Genomic DNA, 17,763 nt, shown 5'->3' with positions numbered 1-17,763 from the left:
ATCTTTGCTAGAGCGCAAATGAGGAGAACGCGTGAGATCAGGAAACCTGCAAACACACTTGTGGTTACAACTGAGTTACTAACTTGACATCATTTTCCATGAGTGTACCTAAAGTTTTGGCAAGCGAGTGTGTGTCAGACTTTTTTTTTCCCCCCTTCACTGTGCATCATTAACAGTTTTCTTTTCTTCTTTCTTTTACAAACACTTTGTGGTTCTGGGGTTTACTCTGCTGAGCAAACTAGAGAAGACCTGTATAAGTCGACGCGTCTGTGTGGGGTTTCCCAACGTGCTGCTGCTCATGTGAAGCAAGACCAACAAACAGTGCGGTTTTAAAGGTAGATTCGTGCGTGCGTTGCTATTTTTGTGGATTATAGCTTATTTCTTTGCAACCTTACCTGAGTCTTGTCGTCTTGATGCATCGTCTTCAAGTGAAACCCAACAAAAAAATCCTCCGTTATAATGAATATACCTTCATGAATGATGTAAAACTTTACTCAAACCACATTCATTTAGGATTGCCAGCTTTAAGAGTTTATTCAAGAAGATGTGGAAACGTAAACACTATACAAAATGCTTCCCTGAGAACATTTATTGCACACTAAATACTATTCTAACTGAGTACAGGATGCAGTCCAATACAACAACATATCAGCAATACAACAATACAACAACATATCAGCTTTAGATCACATTTACAAAGACGATCATTTAAATCATTTCTTAATAAGCAACAGAGAGGATTTAATACTAAACTAAACGATGCATTCCAGCTTAACACCACGGCTTCAGCTAATTATGTGGCTTTTGTATGAATATTCTGAGGACTATGGTTTTGTATCAGCTGTTTGTTCACTACGACAAGTTTCTGATGCATGAAACTACACAGTGGCTGCAACTTTATACAGTAGGTGAATCAAATGCAATAAAGTGCCACCTAAGCACATACTACACAGTGTAAAACACCAGACCCGACGTGCTGGTGCTTGACGTGAATACAGTGCACGAAAGACTCAATTTGACAGGACAGGAACACATTAAAGGAGGTCTTTGTTTGTGAAGGGAGTGTGCAGACTAGCAGGCCTAGAAGGTGCTGCTCTGCCGAGCCAGAAAGTAATCCATTTTCTTTTTCCTCTTAGGTTTGAAGAGGACGTACATGAAGATGGAAACCACGGTCAGGAAGCAGGTCAAGGCCACGGCAGCTACGACCAGCCAGGTGAATGTGGAGTCTGCAAAGAGAGACGCAGGTTCGGTCAGGATCAGGTCAAAGAGTAATTCCAGTAACTAACTAACTAGAGCAACTTAAGTCTGAGTTTCTGCACGATTCACCTTTAATTTTTTACCTTTAGTTTTCTCACTTACACCCTCATACACACACAAAGACAACTCACCCTCCAGTTGAAGCAGTGCAACCACTTCCTGCCTCCCTCCGTTGTTCTGAGCGACGCACTTCATCTCTGTGTTCACATCCTCTTCCGTTATCCCTGCAATGACCAGCCGCAGCTCAATCTGGCAGCCCGTCGACACCCTGTTTACCCTGGAAACGGGACGTAAAAACAATAAGAGATCAGGGCCACCTTGTGGTTTAACTTGGCAGTTACACCCCCATGGAGATGAGCATTGGTTTGTATTTTCTTCTGTGTATTTACTTGGAAGTTGTTGGCAATTTGCGCTACTTTTGGAAACTTGGCTACGAGAAAGGAGCGATTCAATTTGAATAAGGTGTAATCCAATGGCAGCAGGTGAACAGGTCACATCATTCACCTGTAAGTATTTTAAGTATCGTGTGTAGCATTGATTTTAGGGAATTTACACTGCAAAAATTATACTAAAAATTGTGCAGTGCACGCTTTTAGTGAGGCGTTTTTACGGAATTTACTTGTATCATGGTTGTTACAGCTCATTGTCATACACCAAAAATGTATATCACATATTTTTTCATACATAATCACATGTTCACAGTATTTTCTACTGGTTCAGAGAGGAATTAATGCAGACGATTGACTAAGAGTGGCTACTGTAATAATTGTAGTCTGCGTGCAAAGTTTTTTCCCCCTCATTCGTAAAAAGCTAAAATTGGGGACAAACAGCTTTAGCTGGGGGACAGGTCACCCAAAATGGAGACTGTCCCCAGAAATCGGGGACATCTGGTCACCCTAAAAAAAAAAAGCCCAAACAACCAACAGGGCACTTTTTTTTTCACGAGTCCAGTTTATGCTTTGTTTTTGTGATAACCACCTGCATCGCTCCTTGTAAAGTTTAACTTGCATTAGGTTCTTATTCACTTCCCTCCTTTTTCTCAACCAACTCAAACATTTCAGTTCATGTGTTAAAAACAACCAGTTACCTCCTTCCGCCCTGAAGAGCCCGCGGGTCGAGGTACGATGACTCCACCGTTTGGCCGTTCACCAGCCAGGCCACCGTGGTGGAGTCGGCCGCTGGACATTCAGTGAGCACGTGGCAGAACAGCTCCACTCCTGAGCCTATGGCAGCAGCAGATCTGCATTAAGCCTTTGTCGAATATAAAGTAGATATTCTTTCATATGAGAAGACAAACTATTTTTTTTATTACTCACCATGTGAACTTTCCAAAACGGTTCCGTTAATGGGTAATACAATCTTAGGTGGCTGAAATACTGGAGCTACAACGAAGAGGAGGATATCATCAGCGTCAAGGTTAATTGCTCCTGTAAGGAAGGTTCTGTTTTAAAAGACAAAATAAAACTCACCAGGGATGGTGCTGTAGATGATTCGGGGTCCGGGCTCAGAGGACATGGGGAAGTTAGGTTTAATGGTGGTAGTGATTTCAGGGTCTGTGCCTGGAATACACAAATTCACACGTCCAAATAAGCAACTGTTATGATGTATTTTACACGATAATAATAATTAATTTCAAATTCAGATTCTTTCCTTTTTAGTGCGTTTGACTCGTCTGTCCCTTGTGGGACTGGTGTAATGTCCCAGTTAGTCCGGTAGGTGGCAGGCTTGTGCCATTTTCAGTGAATGATCCATTCTGCTTTTTACTCAACCATTTATTTACAGTACGCTCTGGTAATATGCGGTTACTTTTATATTCTTTAGTTATATAATGTGCTGTTGTACATTGACTACTTTCATTGTTAATTGTGCATTCATGCATTAAATGGTGAAATATGTCTGGAGATACAACTAGTTGTGACTAGTACCAAGCTTGGGCTTTACGGTAAATATGGCAAATGTCTTGCATCTGATATATCCTATTACCTGCTATTGATACACATGTTATGCTTTGTCCTGATATTTTATGTCTCTGTCCTCTGTGGACTAAACATATTTATTTGTATTGTCACTATGTGGCCATTCATGAAAGACACGACATTGCATCACCGACCTTGCACACTGAGCACGATGACTCTGCTGACGTTGTACCGCTGGTTGTTGATGAGCGCTCTGAGCTGACAGGTGTAGGTTCCTGCATGCGATAGCCTCACGGAAGGGATGGTTAGTTTGCCTCCGTCCTGGAACAGGGATCCAGCCTCGCCTTTCTGAAGAGCAGAAGGACTGGGCTCCTGTCAGGAAGCAACATATTGTGTCACACATGGGCTAAGATCAAGGCTTTATCCATGTTACCATATGATCTAAAAGAACAGGTAGATAAATGGGTCTGTACGAGGATTTTCAAGTTTGATATGAAGATGCATTATTAATTATGAAAGTTGTGATGTTATTGCATGTGCAAAAACACATTTAGGAGCCTTTGCCTCAATAATAATTTTCATTAAAGCAGAAGTCTTCAACGTTTTTCAGGCCAAGGACTCAAACTGATGGAGGGATTAAGTAGGGACCCTCTAAATACTGTATATGTTCTATATTAAACTAGGGCTGTTTATAAATATACATTATTATTATCATTTTGCATTCAATAATAAGCTTTTTAAATAATACACAGGTTCAAATATATATACATATATTTTTTTATTTCAATCGAAGCCTCATGTTTAAAGTCAAAACTGTCAATCCATCAATTATTTTCTTTATCTGTCAGTTTTATATATATAAAATTATTTTCTTAACAGCTTTAACTCTAAATATAGATAAATACTTACGTACTAAAATATGTTGGATTTTTGTTGATGTGTATTTAAAGAAATTCAAAATTGAGGATGAAAATAAAAAATGTCAAATCAACCAAAGATTTTCCACCCCCTGCAGTACTTCCTGTTGTATGCATTAAATTATATTAATCTAACTTATATTCATCAGTTTCATTCTTGAAATAAAATAATAAAACAAAAAACACATCGCTAAACCAATTCATGTAAGATTTTATAAGATTCTTTAAACGTGTTTGACAGAGTCAAAGTGTTAAAAGCAATATAGAACCAGACTTTTATTTTGAAAATCCTAACTACTGATGCTGATTTTTATTTTTTTTTTTGACGACTCACCTTGTACCATTTTATCAGTCTCTCTGACACGTTGAAGTTATCTAGAGATGGACAACTGAACCTCAGCTCCTCTCCCACCATGGCTGACACCGGGTAGGACAGTTTATCGACGTTCCCTGGAGTCAACTCGTACACATGTAGCGTGATTCTGCCTCTCATGCAGTAGGTTTCATTTCTGGGGGACAAAATTGAGGACTCAATATACTGACACACAGGTGGAAAAAAAAAAAAAAATGTGTTGCAAGTCGCAAGATCTTGGCTGAGATGTTTTAAAGCCACAGAGATGCTGTTGTTGGTGTTTATGAATCAATCATTAGTTAATAATCGGTGCCCGTTTTTGCAATAGATTCCACTGTTATTACACATTTTAGCGATTACTGTGTTCTTGCCAAGTTAGGGAAAGAACCTTTAGCTGTGAGGAGAAATTGCTTCGTCACTTGTTAGTCGCAATAGTGCAATTCTTTAAAACCCCCCGTCTCCAATTGAAGGTCAGCGAAGTACAAAATATGGAAGTGCAGTTTTGGCCAATACCTGTAGGTGCAGGTGTAATTCCCCGAGTCTGAAGCCTGGGCTGGGAGGAACCACAGCTGCCCGTTGTGTTGCTGGACGCGTCCCTCGCCCTCATACGTGAAGTCCTCGTCCCCGTTCTCCTTGCCGATGAGGTACTGCGTTGTTTCGGGGGTGATTTTGCGTAGTTCGAGAGCTCGCATAAACATGGGGAAGTAGAGGATGATGGCATCGCCCTCCCCTCGGATTAACGCCACCTCTTCAGTCGCCACGTAGCAGCCGTCTGCGAGGGAAACAACATTCAGAAATGTTCTTAGTCATATGTTGGTTGCTAATATATTTAACCCACAGCTCTTAACATGAGGTGGAGCAGAGTAGTGGTTGTACACTAATCAGTACTGATCTCCCTTTTGTCGCCAAATCTGCCCGGGCTTGACGGAGGCACTAGATGTCTGAAGGTGTGACAGATTCCACAATCTGACACCAACATATGAGCAGCAGATCTTTTAAGTCCTGCAAGTTGCGAGTTGGGACGTCCATGGATCGGTCTTTTTTCTCCAGCACATTCCAGCGGTGTTGACTTGGATTGAGGTACGGGGGAATTTGGAGGCCAAGTCAATATGTTCCTCAGAAACATTCCTGAGACATTTCTTTGCTTTGTGGAAATACTGTTTTCACGAAAGGGTGTGATGTTTAGGTAGGTGGTACATGTCCAGGTAACATCCACACGGAAGGCAGAATATTGTCCAAAGCATCGATCTTCCTCCTTTGTTATTCCCAGTGGTCCAGGTTCTGATGCCCACGTGGTCTTGTGCACGGGACAGATCTTCCTTCCTTGAACCACCTCTGATAGATACTGATCACTTGGGGTCGACATGAGCTGCAGGTTTTGCTCTGAACCAGTGTGGTCTATTCGTCAACATACAGCCCTTAAACTTAAAGTTGCTCAAATCCACTTGAACATTTTTTGTTTTTGCTTCTAACCCATTAAGGCGAAATCTTCCCTTTATACCTAAAACACTGATCAGGCATATCATTATGACCACTGGCAGGAGAAGGGTATAACATAACACTGAGCATCTTGTGACAGTTCAGTAAAAATGTCTAATAAACCAAAGTTTTTTGCGACCCCTCTGCAGGACCTCTGGTCCAAGAGTAATGTAGACAGGTTTCGACTTTAAACAGATGTTGCATTCAAGAATTCCAGAAACACTCCAGTTTTAACACAGCCTGTTATTACAATAAAGAGTATGTGCAGAGTAATACCCAGTGCGCTCACCTTTCATAGGCAGACGAGGTAATGGAGGTCTTCCATAAACACAGTTGATGATGACCAAAGCGAACATCAGCGTCAAGGTGACCATGATGGCAGTCTGCAGGGAAACACGAGTGTCAAATAAAAGGTCCAATAAAAGGTGTGAAGCCGTCTTACAGAGCTGAATTTGGTCTTTCAGTGCAAAGTATCGAGTTTAACATCATTAAGTAAATTAGCCGCTCACTTTGGGTAATGTCACAACCAAACGTTAAAGCTCAGGAAACTAAAACGTTGACAGAGTCAGAGTCCAGTGTGGTGCTGGGACTTTGCCGGCGTGGTTCCCTAAAGGAGAAGTTGACTTTTCTGCTTTAATTTAAGCCGTTTCATAGACTGCAAAACTTGTGACATCACAAAGGCGGCGTCATAGAGAAACTGCCGACACTCCCCTTTCATCCCGCCCCGTCCTTCGCAGACAAAATTAACTACAGGGGTTTACCAACAACACGGCAGGAAGTGAGTCACTGTAAATCTTTGAAGGTCGCTCATATTTTTATGTCACGTTTCATGTGACTATTTATAATTAAAAAATATGTAAGCTAGTTTTCCTATTCTTTAGAAATTATTCATAAAAAAAAATCACTAAAACTTGTCCAGGGTAAAAGAAAAAATTGAAAACCGTTTGATGTACATCACCACTATTTGGTAAAATTAGGTTTTATAAAAATATTCCAAGGCAAAAACAAGTACGCACAATCCTTTCAAAATACAATAATAGAACAATGTGTAGTGATAGTGCTACTAATTGCATGCATTTATATATATCACACACTTAAAACGTGATAACTATTGGATATTATCATAAGAAGCTTGTGGTTAAGTACTGAGTTTGTGCAGAGAATTAAGAGTCAAATCATAGTTTCCTATCAAAACCATCATATTTTCACTTCTGCTTCTGCGGCTGTGATTACAGAGTGATCAGCTGACAACTGTTAACACTTTCTCACACGCTGCCATGCAAGGGTGATGCATCTTTTCCCTGATTTAAATCGGAGCAAAGTTGTTTCTGCATGTCATCGAAGGGCAATCCCATTAAAAAAAGAAAAGGAAAGAAAAAATAAAACAAGCGTGTGGGAGTGTCGTTGCATTATGAAGGTGATGAATCACAGCGTTGACATTTTACAGGAGCAAATGGAAACTGTGCCAGACGGGATAGTATCGTTTTAAGCTAAAGAGCATGTTACGGTCACAGTGAGTCATAATTTACTGTTCGTCAGTCGTTAAATACCGTACGTAATTCAGCTCAGCTTTCTGCTCAGTTAATAAGGAACCTGTAAACCAGTTGCCCCCTTTTTTTTATAGTGTTAAATACAAAAATAAATGCAAACTATGCAAAATAAAAAAAAAAAGCATGAATATGTTCTATATTATTATTTTGATACTTTTAGGTTCATCTCAAACTCACACAACGTCACATAGAAACTATTCAGAAAATGTAAACTGCATTTATAGGAAAATGTAAAAAGTAAAAAATATTTGTAACAATGTATAAACAGTGCATGAACCTTTGCATTCACTGTAAATATCACATTTTATTTTGGATACTAGGTGCATTTATGTATGTACATATATTAGTTTTTCTGTCATTACAGACGGATTATAAAGAATTAATGGTTAAATATCTAATCTATATCTAATCTATAAATAAAAACATTTACCAGAGGTTATTATTAGATTTGTCAAAATATATAAAAACCGAGACAATATCAGCTGTAATGCAAATATATATATATATATATATAAATTAAAATACTATAATTTAAAAAGCATGTTTTTAAGACACATAAGTGTCAGTATCTGTGCACTACTGTTAAACTGTATATATATACTGTATTATAAGTATTTCATGAACTGTGTCCCGTGTAATAGATACAGGCATCACTGACAAATAAATACATTTATTATTAGACATTCATCTGCATATATATTTACAGCATGTTTGCATATGTGCTTGCACACGGTTACCCATGCATCTGTACAGTGTACTCACGGTTTAGAGGGTAAGCGTGGTGGTGGTGTAAGTGGTGGTGGTCCTAGATGTCCCAGCGGGTTGACAGTGAATGCAGGCGGACGGTGGTGACAGCGTTGGACTCCAGCAGCGAGTGATCAGTTTGCTGTCGGCTCAGGGGGAACCTACGCTCCCTTTTCAAGGTTCCCACCCCTCTCAGATGGAAATTTCTCAGGTTTCCCAATGTAACGCAGTGTGCTGTACAGCTCACCACTCGTGTCAGCTGACTACCCCACGCACACACACACACGCACACACACACACACACACACACTCTGCATATACACATACGTTCTGAGAGAGCAGCTGCAGAAACATTTCTTGGAGGTTTAAGGTTTAAGTGTAAGTTTTGAGAAGTGATGTTGCTGCTGCTCTGACATCATCTTCCACTTAAGTACATCTCTGTTTGGCTCATACGTAACATGAGTGACAGATAACCTGTGAGGGATTGTGCAGTTTCACAGCCTGTAGTATTGAGTCATTTGCTAAGCCGTTGACATATCTGTGCATGTGTCTTGCTTTGTGACGGTAGAGGTGTGTAAAGGTTGATTCTGATTTCTGGAAAACATTCATCTGAAGGACTAGTGTAAAAATGACAGGGCCATGTTTGGACTTTGGACAGACCAAGGGGGTGTGATCTACCTGTCATTATGCTGAGCTAGGCTAAATAGACAGGTCTGCAAGAGTGGTATGGATCTCCTCTGTCACAATTAATTCCCAGGACGTAACTCTATTTGGCGAAGTATTTGTCAATGACACTTGTGGGCAGAATTTTGCTGTGGTTGGGAAATCTTTTAAAAGTCATAGGAAGAACTACTGAGTGAGTGGAGAGTAGTGATTTCATGAATGGTTCGGAATTTTGTGAAACAAGGAAACTGGACTTTCTTGAAGACGTTCAGTCACATATCCTTCTTCGGTTCAATCCCAGTAACTTGTGGATGTCGCTCCCTATTCCTCGTGCTCTGATTCTACATTTAGATGAGTTGCTGCATTTAAATGATTGAGAATATTCTGCAGACGAAACTAAGAACTGTCGATTCACCCTTTTTACTAGTCGCTGAGCGGTTGTTTGAGTCATCTGGTCAGGTAACGGCTAGTCAACTGGTTAAACTGGAGGAGTAGTGAAGCACAGAGGCTTTGTTTCCTCATCTTCTACACTCATTACATCTGTAATGAAATAGGCAACATTCCCTTTGTGTTGGTCGTACGTGAGCTCGTACACCTTCACCGGGAGCAGGTGAGGGAAGATGACGATTTCTTCCGTCAAGCGAATTCGCGGAAGGAAAAATTTAAAACTCGGGCCGTGCTCACGTTTGGATGTTTTCAAGTCAGGAATGTCGTCCTGTAGCTGTGCCAGTAATTTGTTTTCGTGCTTGACGTGTCATGCTGCAGGTCTGGTAGACAGACAGTGGGTTATTATGAAAAGTAGAAAAGCTTCCAATATACACTGATCAGGAATAACATTATGACCACCTTCCTATTATTGTGTCAGAGATCTTCTTCTTCTTCTTCTTCTTCTGAAGGTGTCCTGTGATATCTGGTAACCGGATGCTGGTAGTGGGGGGGTCTTTGGTTTCTATGGGTTGAGGGGAGGGGCCTCTTTAGTGGATCATCCCACAGATACTTGATCAGTTTGGGGTCTAGTGAATTTGGAGGCCAGGTCAACACCTTGTGCTGTTCTTCATGTTTTTTTGTTTTTTTTCAAGTTCTTCCTAAATCCTCAAGTTTTTTCTTTGTGTGTGCGTCAGGCTGCATCCCGGAGACACTCCTTGCCACTCCTCTGGGGTGGGGGGTGCCTGGTCTGGTCTAGATGGGTGGTACCTCTCTAAGTAACATCCACATGAATGAATGCAAGGTGCAAACGTTTCCCAGCAGAACGCTGAAATGTTTCAAGATGATCAATGTCATTCGCTTCTCCTGTCACTGGTCACGTTGTGGCTGATTGTTGTAGACAGCAATGATTGATACATCTGCAAACCAGTTTGAGAAGAAAACTAAATTCATTCAGAGGAAACTGAACGGTTTCAAAAACGAATGTGTTGTCAAGAGGTTTTAGGTTAAATGTTTTAGATCGTCTCCCCTGAAGCAACTCACTAAAGCTTTTCATGCCTGAACCAACAACAACAAAAGCAGCAACATTCCTCGTTAAATACTGATGAAGACACACACAGACACACACACAAAAAAAATAAAAAATCTTGGCACTTCCCGCCACCTCTGTATAAACAAATACTTCTGTGTAATAGTGGCGTGACTCAGGGACCCGTCATCTCCCTGCGTAGCTAATAGGGTGTCCACCATTGTGCATCCTTGTCCATTACTCAGATTGAGCGACGTTCTGATGCTGATTTATCATGAGCCGGCATTTTCCGGTACAGACGTCCTCGTACGGACTGAGTTCACCTCAGCCCTGCAGGTTGACGTCAGTGTCTTGAGAACTGTCGCAGTGGCGAGTAGGACACTGTTTGGATACGTAGCGATCAACTGCAAGCAGAATTAGACAGACGCTTCCTGTTATTTATTCCCCTTGCTACTATAGAAAAACTGATTAAGCGCTCTTCATTTTGTTGAGATTTCTGTGCATGAGAGGCCTCATTTCACAAGCTATTGCAAGAAACAGTCGATAGCTGACAGGTACGTCATCACCGCAGCAACCCATGCATTAGTTGGTCGTCCGGACACACAAATACAGTTTAATTACTTGCAGATTTGTCCTTAATGCACAGTTAAAATAACATATTGAAGAAGTTAATTCCTCTGTTTACACCGGACACCCTTGACCTCAGAGGTTAAGGATGTGGTTGTGGATGATAAGCAGAATAAAATGTGCTTTTAGGCAAGCGCAAAACAGGCCTTTGACGCACACATTAGCCAGTATCTTTACCACATACAGGTTAAAAGGTGACCGAGGCAGGACGTACCGTTCCTCAGACTCCAGTGACTGGCCAATGAGAGAGCAGGACGTGTTGCGTGTTTTGGGAATTCTTGAGATCGCCTCATTTATCTGTGAAATACTTGGTTGCTTCCCACAGTTCAGATTAATAAACTTCAATCAAGTGGATAATTCATTGACAAATGTCTGCATGGCTCCAAAGAGAACTTTGTTTCAGTCGGGTGCAAAGTATTAAAATTAACGTGACGTTTGAAAGATAAATATTCTTAAAGTCTCTGTATTTAAGAGCTCAGGCTCTCGGTTTAATCACCAAATGCAACAAACTCCATGGACTCGACTGCAAAACTAAATCCAGACCACAATTTTAGTGAAGCTTAACCAGATGATATCACCCTCATTGGACATGAAGATAAAAAACATCCATAAGACCCTGTCAAGGCCTTCGTCACCGTGACGGCTGTGACGTTAGCTGGAGACAAACACTGTCACACAAACCGTAAAAATGTCGTTTTGTTGTATTTTTTGGTGCCAAAACTGAATCAACATGCACACTTTTCATATCGGGTCAGATTAATATGTGATGCATCATCAGTTTCAGCGTGAATAATGTTATGGCCGAGACTAAAGTTTGACTGAAATTACTTTAAGTTAATCATTATTTGGGGGATTCTTTTTATGTGTTAATGCTAATGCTAACCACGAGCTAATGCAATTGCTTTAGTTGTGTGTTTCAGGGGCGTCCAAGCAGAAGCTGCATTTACTACGTTACCCTCCACAGTGGTTCCACTTACTTCTTGTAATGTCTTTGTAGAAGAGGTTTCACTTGATGAAGACAAGACAAGATGTCCCCTCTGTGTCCTCCTTCGGTCAAACTGTCCATCCAGTGAGTTTTTAAAATAACACAGGAGTGATTGTATTAGTATATTTTCTAAATATGCGTTTTCCCCGTCCATTCGTGCCAAAACAGTCCACTGAAATATGCTAACCGCTGCTAACAGGCTACAGTGTTTGAGATGTTTCGCCTCCAGTTAAGCCCCGCCCCTCAAGAAATGTTGTTATGTCTATTCCACTAATAATATGAATAAAAATGCCTCATGTCACCACTTTAATTAGAACAAACTGATGTAAACAGAAAGAAAACCTTTGATAATCTGTTCAATAGGAATAATTGAGCCCCTAATAAGCATGTTACACGCCACACGTGCTGTAAAACTTAGGTGAAATGGTTCAGGGAAAGAAACATGGTGGTAGCACAACAAAATGTTGACCAAAGCCAGAATCTGTGCGGGCTGCACATCATGTCCAGCCATCGTAATCTGGGTCGTGTTAACTCACCAAAGGTTTCAGTTATTGTCACAAATTAAAGATGAAATAATAGAAGTCTGTGGTTTCTTAATGCTTTGGTTTTAGTGTAATATTTTCGGGGGTTATTATTATTATTATTATTATTATTATTATTATTATTATTATTACAAGGACCCTCTTTTTCCACTCATGAAAACTTGATCTTAAGCCCACTCTGTTGGTTCAAATAAATCTGAACCAACAGTGGTCAAGGCTCATGAAATCTCTCTCATTGTTGCTGTTAAACTCACAAGACAAAATCTTACAGTTTAATTACAGTATTTGAGGAAAAGATGTGCAATTTCATTTCTTGCCACTTGGGGCGCCAAAGTGTGAATTGTTCAACAACATGAAGTCACTTTAGGCCATGAGTTGTGTATATACACTGGTCACTTTATTAGATACACATGTTCATTTGCTTGTTAACACAAACAGCTAATCAGCCAATCACATGGCTGCAGTTTAATGCATTTATTCATGTAGAGGTGATCAGGACAATTTGCTGAAGTTCAAACTGAGCATCAGAATAAGGAAGAAAGGGGATTTAAGTGACTTTGAACGTAGTATGGTTGTTAGTCTGAGTGTTTCAGAAACTGCTGATCTACTGGGATTTTCACACACAACCATCTCTAGGATTTAACAGAGAATGGTCCAAAAAAGAGAAAATATCCAGTGAGCGGCAGGTGTAGCAAGGTGTGCGTAATAAAGTGGGTCATCCCACAGATACTTGATCAGTTTTGGATATTGTGAATTTGGAGGCTGTTCTTAATCCTAAATCATTTTGTGTTTTGTGTGTCAGGCTGCGTCCTGCGTCTGCATTTCTACATCATTTCTAAGGAACACTGAAGGCTGAAATGTTGGATGAGCCAAACCGACCAGTAAACTCTTTACAGGACTCCGTCTTACAAAAGACATCCTCAGAAGATTTTATTTGTCATTACTTCTCTTTCACATGCACACTCAGACTGAGATCAGACATACAAACTCCACAGGATGTCCTCAACAGGAAGTCGACGCTTTTCGACACACCGATACCATTTTCTGAATGGCTACTTGTATCGTCGTGTTGTTATTATTTTATTTATTTATTTATTTATTTATTTATTTATTTTAGTGCAGGTTGTGTTTTTGGAAAAACAAAAGTTATAGTTTTCCATTAATGTGTCCTGCAGCTTTCTAATAAAAGGAACAAAATGTGTGACTGACGTGTTGGACGTGTTTCGTGTTAGCCAACGCGTTACAAAATCCCTCTTTTCAACACGTTTCCATGTGTGAGAACGAACGACCGCAGAGGCTGCATACGGAGAAAAGAAAGAAAAAAACCTTTCCTGTAAAATTACTTTTAAAGTTTATTCAAAGAAAAAAAAAAAAAAATTCAGGAAAATACACAACTTCCTGTCATACACAGAGAGGACATAAGTTAGAGTAGCATGGCAGAAACAGCAGAGGGAAAACACGTCGCCTCACGTCCAAGCCTGCGGGGAACGTTACTGCAATGTTTCCATGTCGAAGCAGCGCTATGTGAATACCTGAAATGAACAACACGCGTGTTCTTTATTGTTTTGTAAGTGGGTTAGTTGGTGGGTTGGGGAGGGAGATGACCAAAAAAAACAAAAAAACAAAAAAACAAAAAAAATATGGGCTCGAAAAGCAGAAACAAAAGATGCGTTAAAACATAAATACCATGATGGACATTAGTGTAACAAAAACATTGCCTCTGTAAACATTTTCTCCACCTAAGGTGAGTGTAATAATATTAAACCACCGCAGTCGCATATTTACGTGTACACAGACTTACAGGAAAAACAACAGAAACTATCGTTAAGCTTCTCAACTAGCTCTAAAACTTAAGAATACACAATGCTTCAAGTGATTCATTCTTTTTTCTTTCTTTTTTCTTAAAAAAAAAAGGATTTCCAAGTAGTGGTTTTCATAACAATAGGTTTACACATTTTTTATTTATTTATTTTTTTTTAAATGCTGCCCTCTTGGCACTTTTTCCCAACGTGAGTCGACGAGCGACCGCGATATAAGCAACTCGTCCTTTATTTAGCCCGTTAAGAATATCGATAATAACCACGTAAGTTTTGCATGAAAAGTCAACACAGCCACTCGTCAAAGGCCTTGATGCAATAAGAGACACACACTGGGTACTACTGCACAGTCAGACGACAGCATCGGGGTCCGAACGGCTTCTCTATGTGACTGACTGTGACCTTTTTACATGTCGAAGCACTGAGTGTGTGTGTTATTGTTGTCGTCGGTGGGAGGGGGGGGGGGATAACACGCCCAAGGTAAACTTGTTTGTGACCTGACATGTTTGGACATGATGTCAAAGTCCAAATTCCTTTTTTTTCTCTTTTTTTTTTTGTGGATTGAATGGTGCAATCTTTGAGAGTTGATGTGGAAAATCCAGCTTAGCCCAAAACGGAGATCAATGCTGGAGGCATGTGTGAGACTTTCACACATACGGACGATTTGAATAAAAGCTGGAGCAGGAGCAGGAGCAGTGGTGGGTATGTGGGTGGGAAAGATATAAAATTAAATCTGGTTTCACGTCTTCTTCACAAACAGCCGAGTGAAAGTGAAGGGGAAAAAAAAGGCTCTGCTCTGTCCCGAGACGCTCAAATCCAGAGTCTGCTCGCTGCGCGTTGGATTAAACGAGGTCCTCGATCGTCGGGGCGCTCGCGTCTGCACAGATTCTCAAAGTAACGGAATCAAAAGATATCTACACCTGACGTTGGAGAGGCTGTGCCGCTGCAGCTTTCTATCACTTTAACCGGAAAAATCGAACATCTAGGATTGAACACTTGTGACAAGATACAAAAAAACAAAAAAAAGCAAAAAACAAACTAAAACAAAACAAAAAATCATCATCTCATGCCTTGGACCACCACACAGTAATAAGTCTTTCTACATTCTTGACACGTAGTGCATTGCATTCGTACGTAAATGATGGAAATGAAAATGAACTAGAAACCTGCCTCCTGTGCTGAAACCAGCGCCGCCGCCCGCGCGCTCCCCTCTCTGCCCCCCCATTCAGTTTAACACTTCGTCCATCCGGCTGCACACACACACTGAACTACCTCCTCTGCTTCACCGCTCCGTCACTATTTTACACGAGCATTCACAGCAAGTTCCTCCAGATCAGGTGAGAATATAGGTTGTCATGTTCAGGTTTTTTTTTTTTTTTCCGGGGGTTTCGGGTGTAAAACATGACAAATGACACTAACCGGGAAGTTTAAATTAAATTTATTGTACATAGACACCTTTCTTTTTATTTTATTTTTTTGGCACCCACATCCCTTTCTTCTTCTTCTTCTTCTTAGACAAACACACCTGCACACGTCTGTGATTCTCAAAGCAAGCAAACTGTGGGTGGATGTGTGTAAATTTAACAAAAAAACAAAAAAAGGTAAAAGACATGTTTAAATCCACATAGTTACACTTATTTTCAAGGAATAATAATAATAATAATAATAGTAATGATTCAAAAAAATACTATTCTGATCTCTGTCTCTGTCTCTTTCTCGCCCCCTTATTTTTAGCACCTGTCCGAAAACAACACGATACTTTCGACTACACACACACACACTCCTGTTGAGTCCCGTCAATAACCAGACTTACGTTAACCCTTTACATGTTAGGTCCCTTCCGCCTGCTTGTCACCTCCACGAGTCCCTCCGGCTCCCAGGGTGGGGGGGTGGGTGGGTGGGTAGAGAGGGGGGGGGGAGTGGGGATTTACAATTACACCCCTGGCTGACGTCAACTAGTTTCTAACCGGCGTGTCAGCAGCAGTAATTGGACCAAACAAAAGTACTGCACATTTACACACATCACTGTAGCATTAATACGACATACTCTGACCCCCCCTCCACCCCCCCACACCCCAGCAGCCCCCGCCGCGCTCATGAGAAAGGGCAGAGAGGGGTGGGATTGTGGGACAAAAAAAAAAAAAAAAAAAACAGGGGGGTAAGGGTTAAGGGGGGGGGGGGGGGGCTCCCTTACAGGAGGCAGACCTGCAGAAGGTAGTAGAAGTAGTAATAGCGGCAGGTAGCAGTACAAGTACTTAGAAGACCTCAAGCTTAGTGAGCAGCCCGGGTGCACGGAAAACAAAGCAGAGGTACAAAATCTATCCCATCGCGATCTGATGAGCACCAAGAAAAACCGAGAGGGAAACAGGAAGTCGCTCGCTCTCTTTTCTTGAATTCACATTTAACGTATTTCTACTTCCTTTCATATAGTAACCATTGATTTTATTTATGTTTGCACGCGAGCTGTTGGCTGAGAGCTACTAGGTGGCGGCAGCTGCTCCGGGGAGGGGTGAAGGGGCGAAGCCGGCCGGTTGTTGCGTTTTTGTTTGTCTTTTTCCGAGCGCTGACGAGACATCAGTGGTGGGTTCTGAGATCCAGTGTTAGCGAGGGTGGAGGACGATGAGGAGGAGGAGGATGAGGAGAAGGAAGAGAGAGAGAGGGGGCAGGGCGTGGACCTCTACCAGCTGAGCAGGTTGCTTCGGCCCAGAGTCATGAAGTAGACCTGGCTGGAGCCTCCGGACCGTACGGAGGCGAAAAACACCTGAGGACGACACACATGGGAAGAGGTGTTGTTAATCCCACAGTGGGGAAATTTGCAGGGTTGGAGCAGCGTGCATCGGGAAAATCACGACCCCCATAAGTTTCCTTTACAGGAAAACCCTAATTCCCATAGATCACACTCCATAAAACCTAATTTCCAGTATAATGTGTTATCACAGCTTAATAAACCCAAAGAGGAAAGACTCAGTTCCCTTTAGTGTGAATATCCCAGTAAAGAGACAAGAGAAACTGAACTAGAAGTCAGAGGTTACTGACATGTTTGATGGCCATCAGTCCGTTTACATGCACGTTTTAATGGAGCTATGCTCAAAACTCAACTTTATGACTCAGTCCTTGCCCCTGTTTACATGGAACAGAAAAAATTTAATAACTGAAGGGAACATGTCCTCCTCCTCCACACTAGGTGGCGATATGTGTCTTTTCAGCGGGTTAATACGGCCTCCTTTACAACCAGATGGGTAATAGTACGACTTTTTAATCTTGTATGTAATATACACACTACTTATGGTGCACATAAGATGGCGCTGGTTCTTCTACCAACTCTGTTTACCTGCGGTTGTGGAACATACGCACATGCATTGTCTAGTTTAACTCCGATTAAGGCGTATACATGCCAGAGTAAAAAGATTTCCAATCTCATTATCTGGGTGCCTTACTCAGATAAAAAGAACTCCGATATT

General features: G+C 41.1%; 2 protein-coding genes across 14 annotated transcripts in view; both read right to left on the bottom strand.

Annotated features, from left to right (window-relative positions):
• Positions 1 to 508: 508 nt before the first annotated feature.
• On the bottom strand, positions 509 to 8,369 carry LOC125017283 (interleukin-1 receptor type 2). 3 transcript variants are annotated; one of them, XM_047600201.1, is made up of 11 exons: positions 8,234 to 8,369; positions 6,211 to 6,304; positions 4,956 to 5,214; positions 4,425 to 4,599; positions 3,368 to 3,545; positions 2,727 to 2,816; positions 2,574 to 2,639; positions 2,345 to 2,480; positions 1,389 to 1,534; positions 1,039 to 1,226; positions 509 to 964 (listed from the first exon to the last, which is right to left on the bottom strand). In XM_047600201.1, the coding sequence occupies exons 2-10, from the start codon at positions 6,293 to 6,295 to the stop codon at positions 1,081 to 1,083; spliced, it is 1,281 nt and encodes a 426-aa protein (XP_047456157.1). In that variant the 5' UTR covers positions 6,296 to 6,304; positions 8,234 to 8,369; the 3' UTR covers positions 509 to 964; positions 1,039 to 1,080. The 3 variants fall into 3 exon arrangements, with proteins under 3 accessions (XP_047456157.1, XP_047456156.1, XP_047456158.1); XM_047600200.1 differs by having other exon boundaries at positions 509 to 1,226; positions 8,234 to 8,368; XM_047600202.1 differs by lacking the exon at positions 8,234 to 8,369 and adding an exon at positions 6,431 to 6,649 and having other exon boundaries at positions 509 to 1,226.
• Positions 8,370 to 13,819: 5,450 nt separating this feature from the next.
• The window catches only part of LOC125017327 (mitogen-activated protein kinase kinase kinase kinase 4), a 102,282-nt gene continuing 98,338 nt past the window's right edge, over positions 13,820 to 17,763 (bottom strand). For all 11 annotated transcript variants that reach the window (XM_047600301.1, XM_047600302.1, XM_047600303.1 and 8 more), the window contains one exon: positions 13,820 to 17,063. In XM_047600301.1, coding sequence (XP_047456257.1) covers positions 16,980 to 17,063 — 84 coding nt within the window. In that variant the 3' untranslated portion in view covers positions 13,820 to 16,979. The remainder of the gene's footprint in view (positions 17,064 to 17,763) is intronic.

The sequence above is a fragment of the Mugil cephalus genome, chromosome 12, assembly GCF_022458985.1.
Source record: "Mugil cephalus isolate CIBA_MC_2020 chromosome 12, CIBA_Mcephalus_1.1, whole genome shotgun sequence".
In the NCBI taxonomy this organism is placed as follows: domain Eukaryota; kingdom Metazoa; phylum Chordata; class Actinopteri; order Mugiliformes; family Mugilidae; genus Mugil; species Mugil cephalus.
This window is presented reverse-complemented; position numbering and strand designations above follow the sequence as displayed.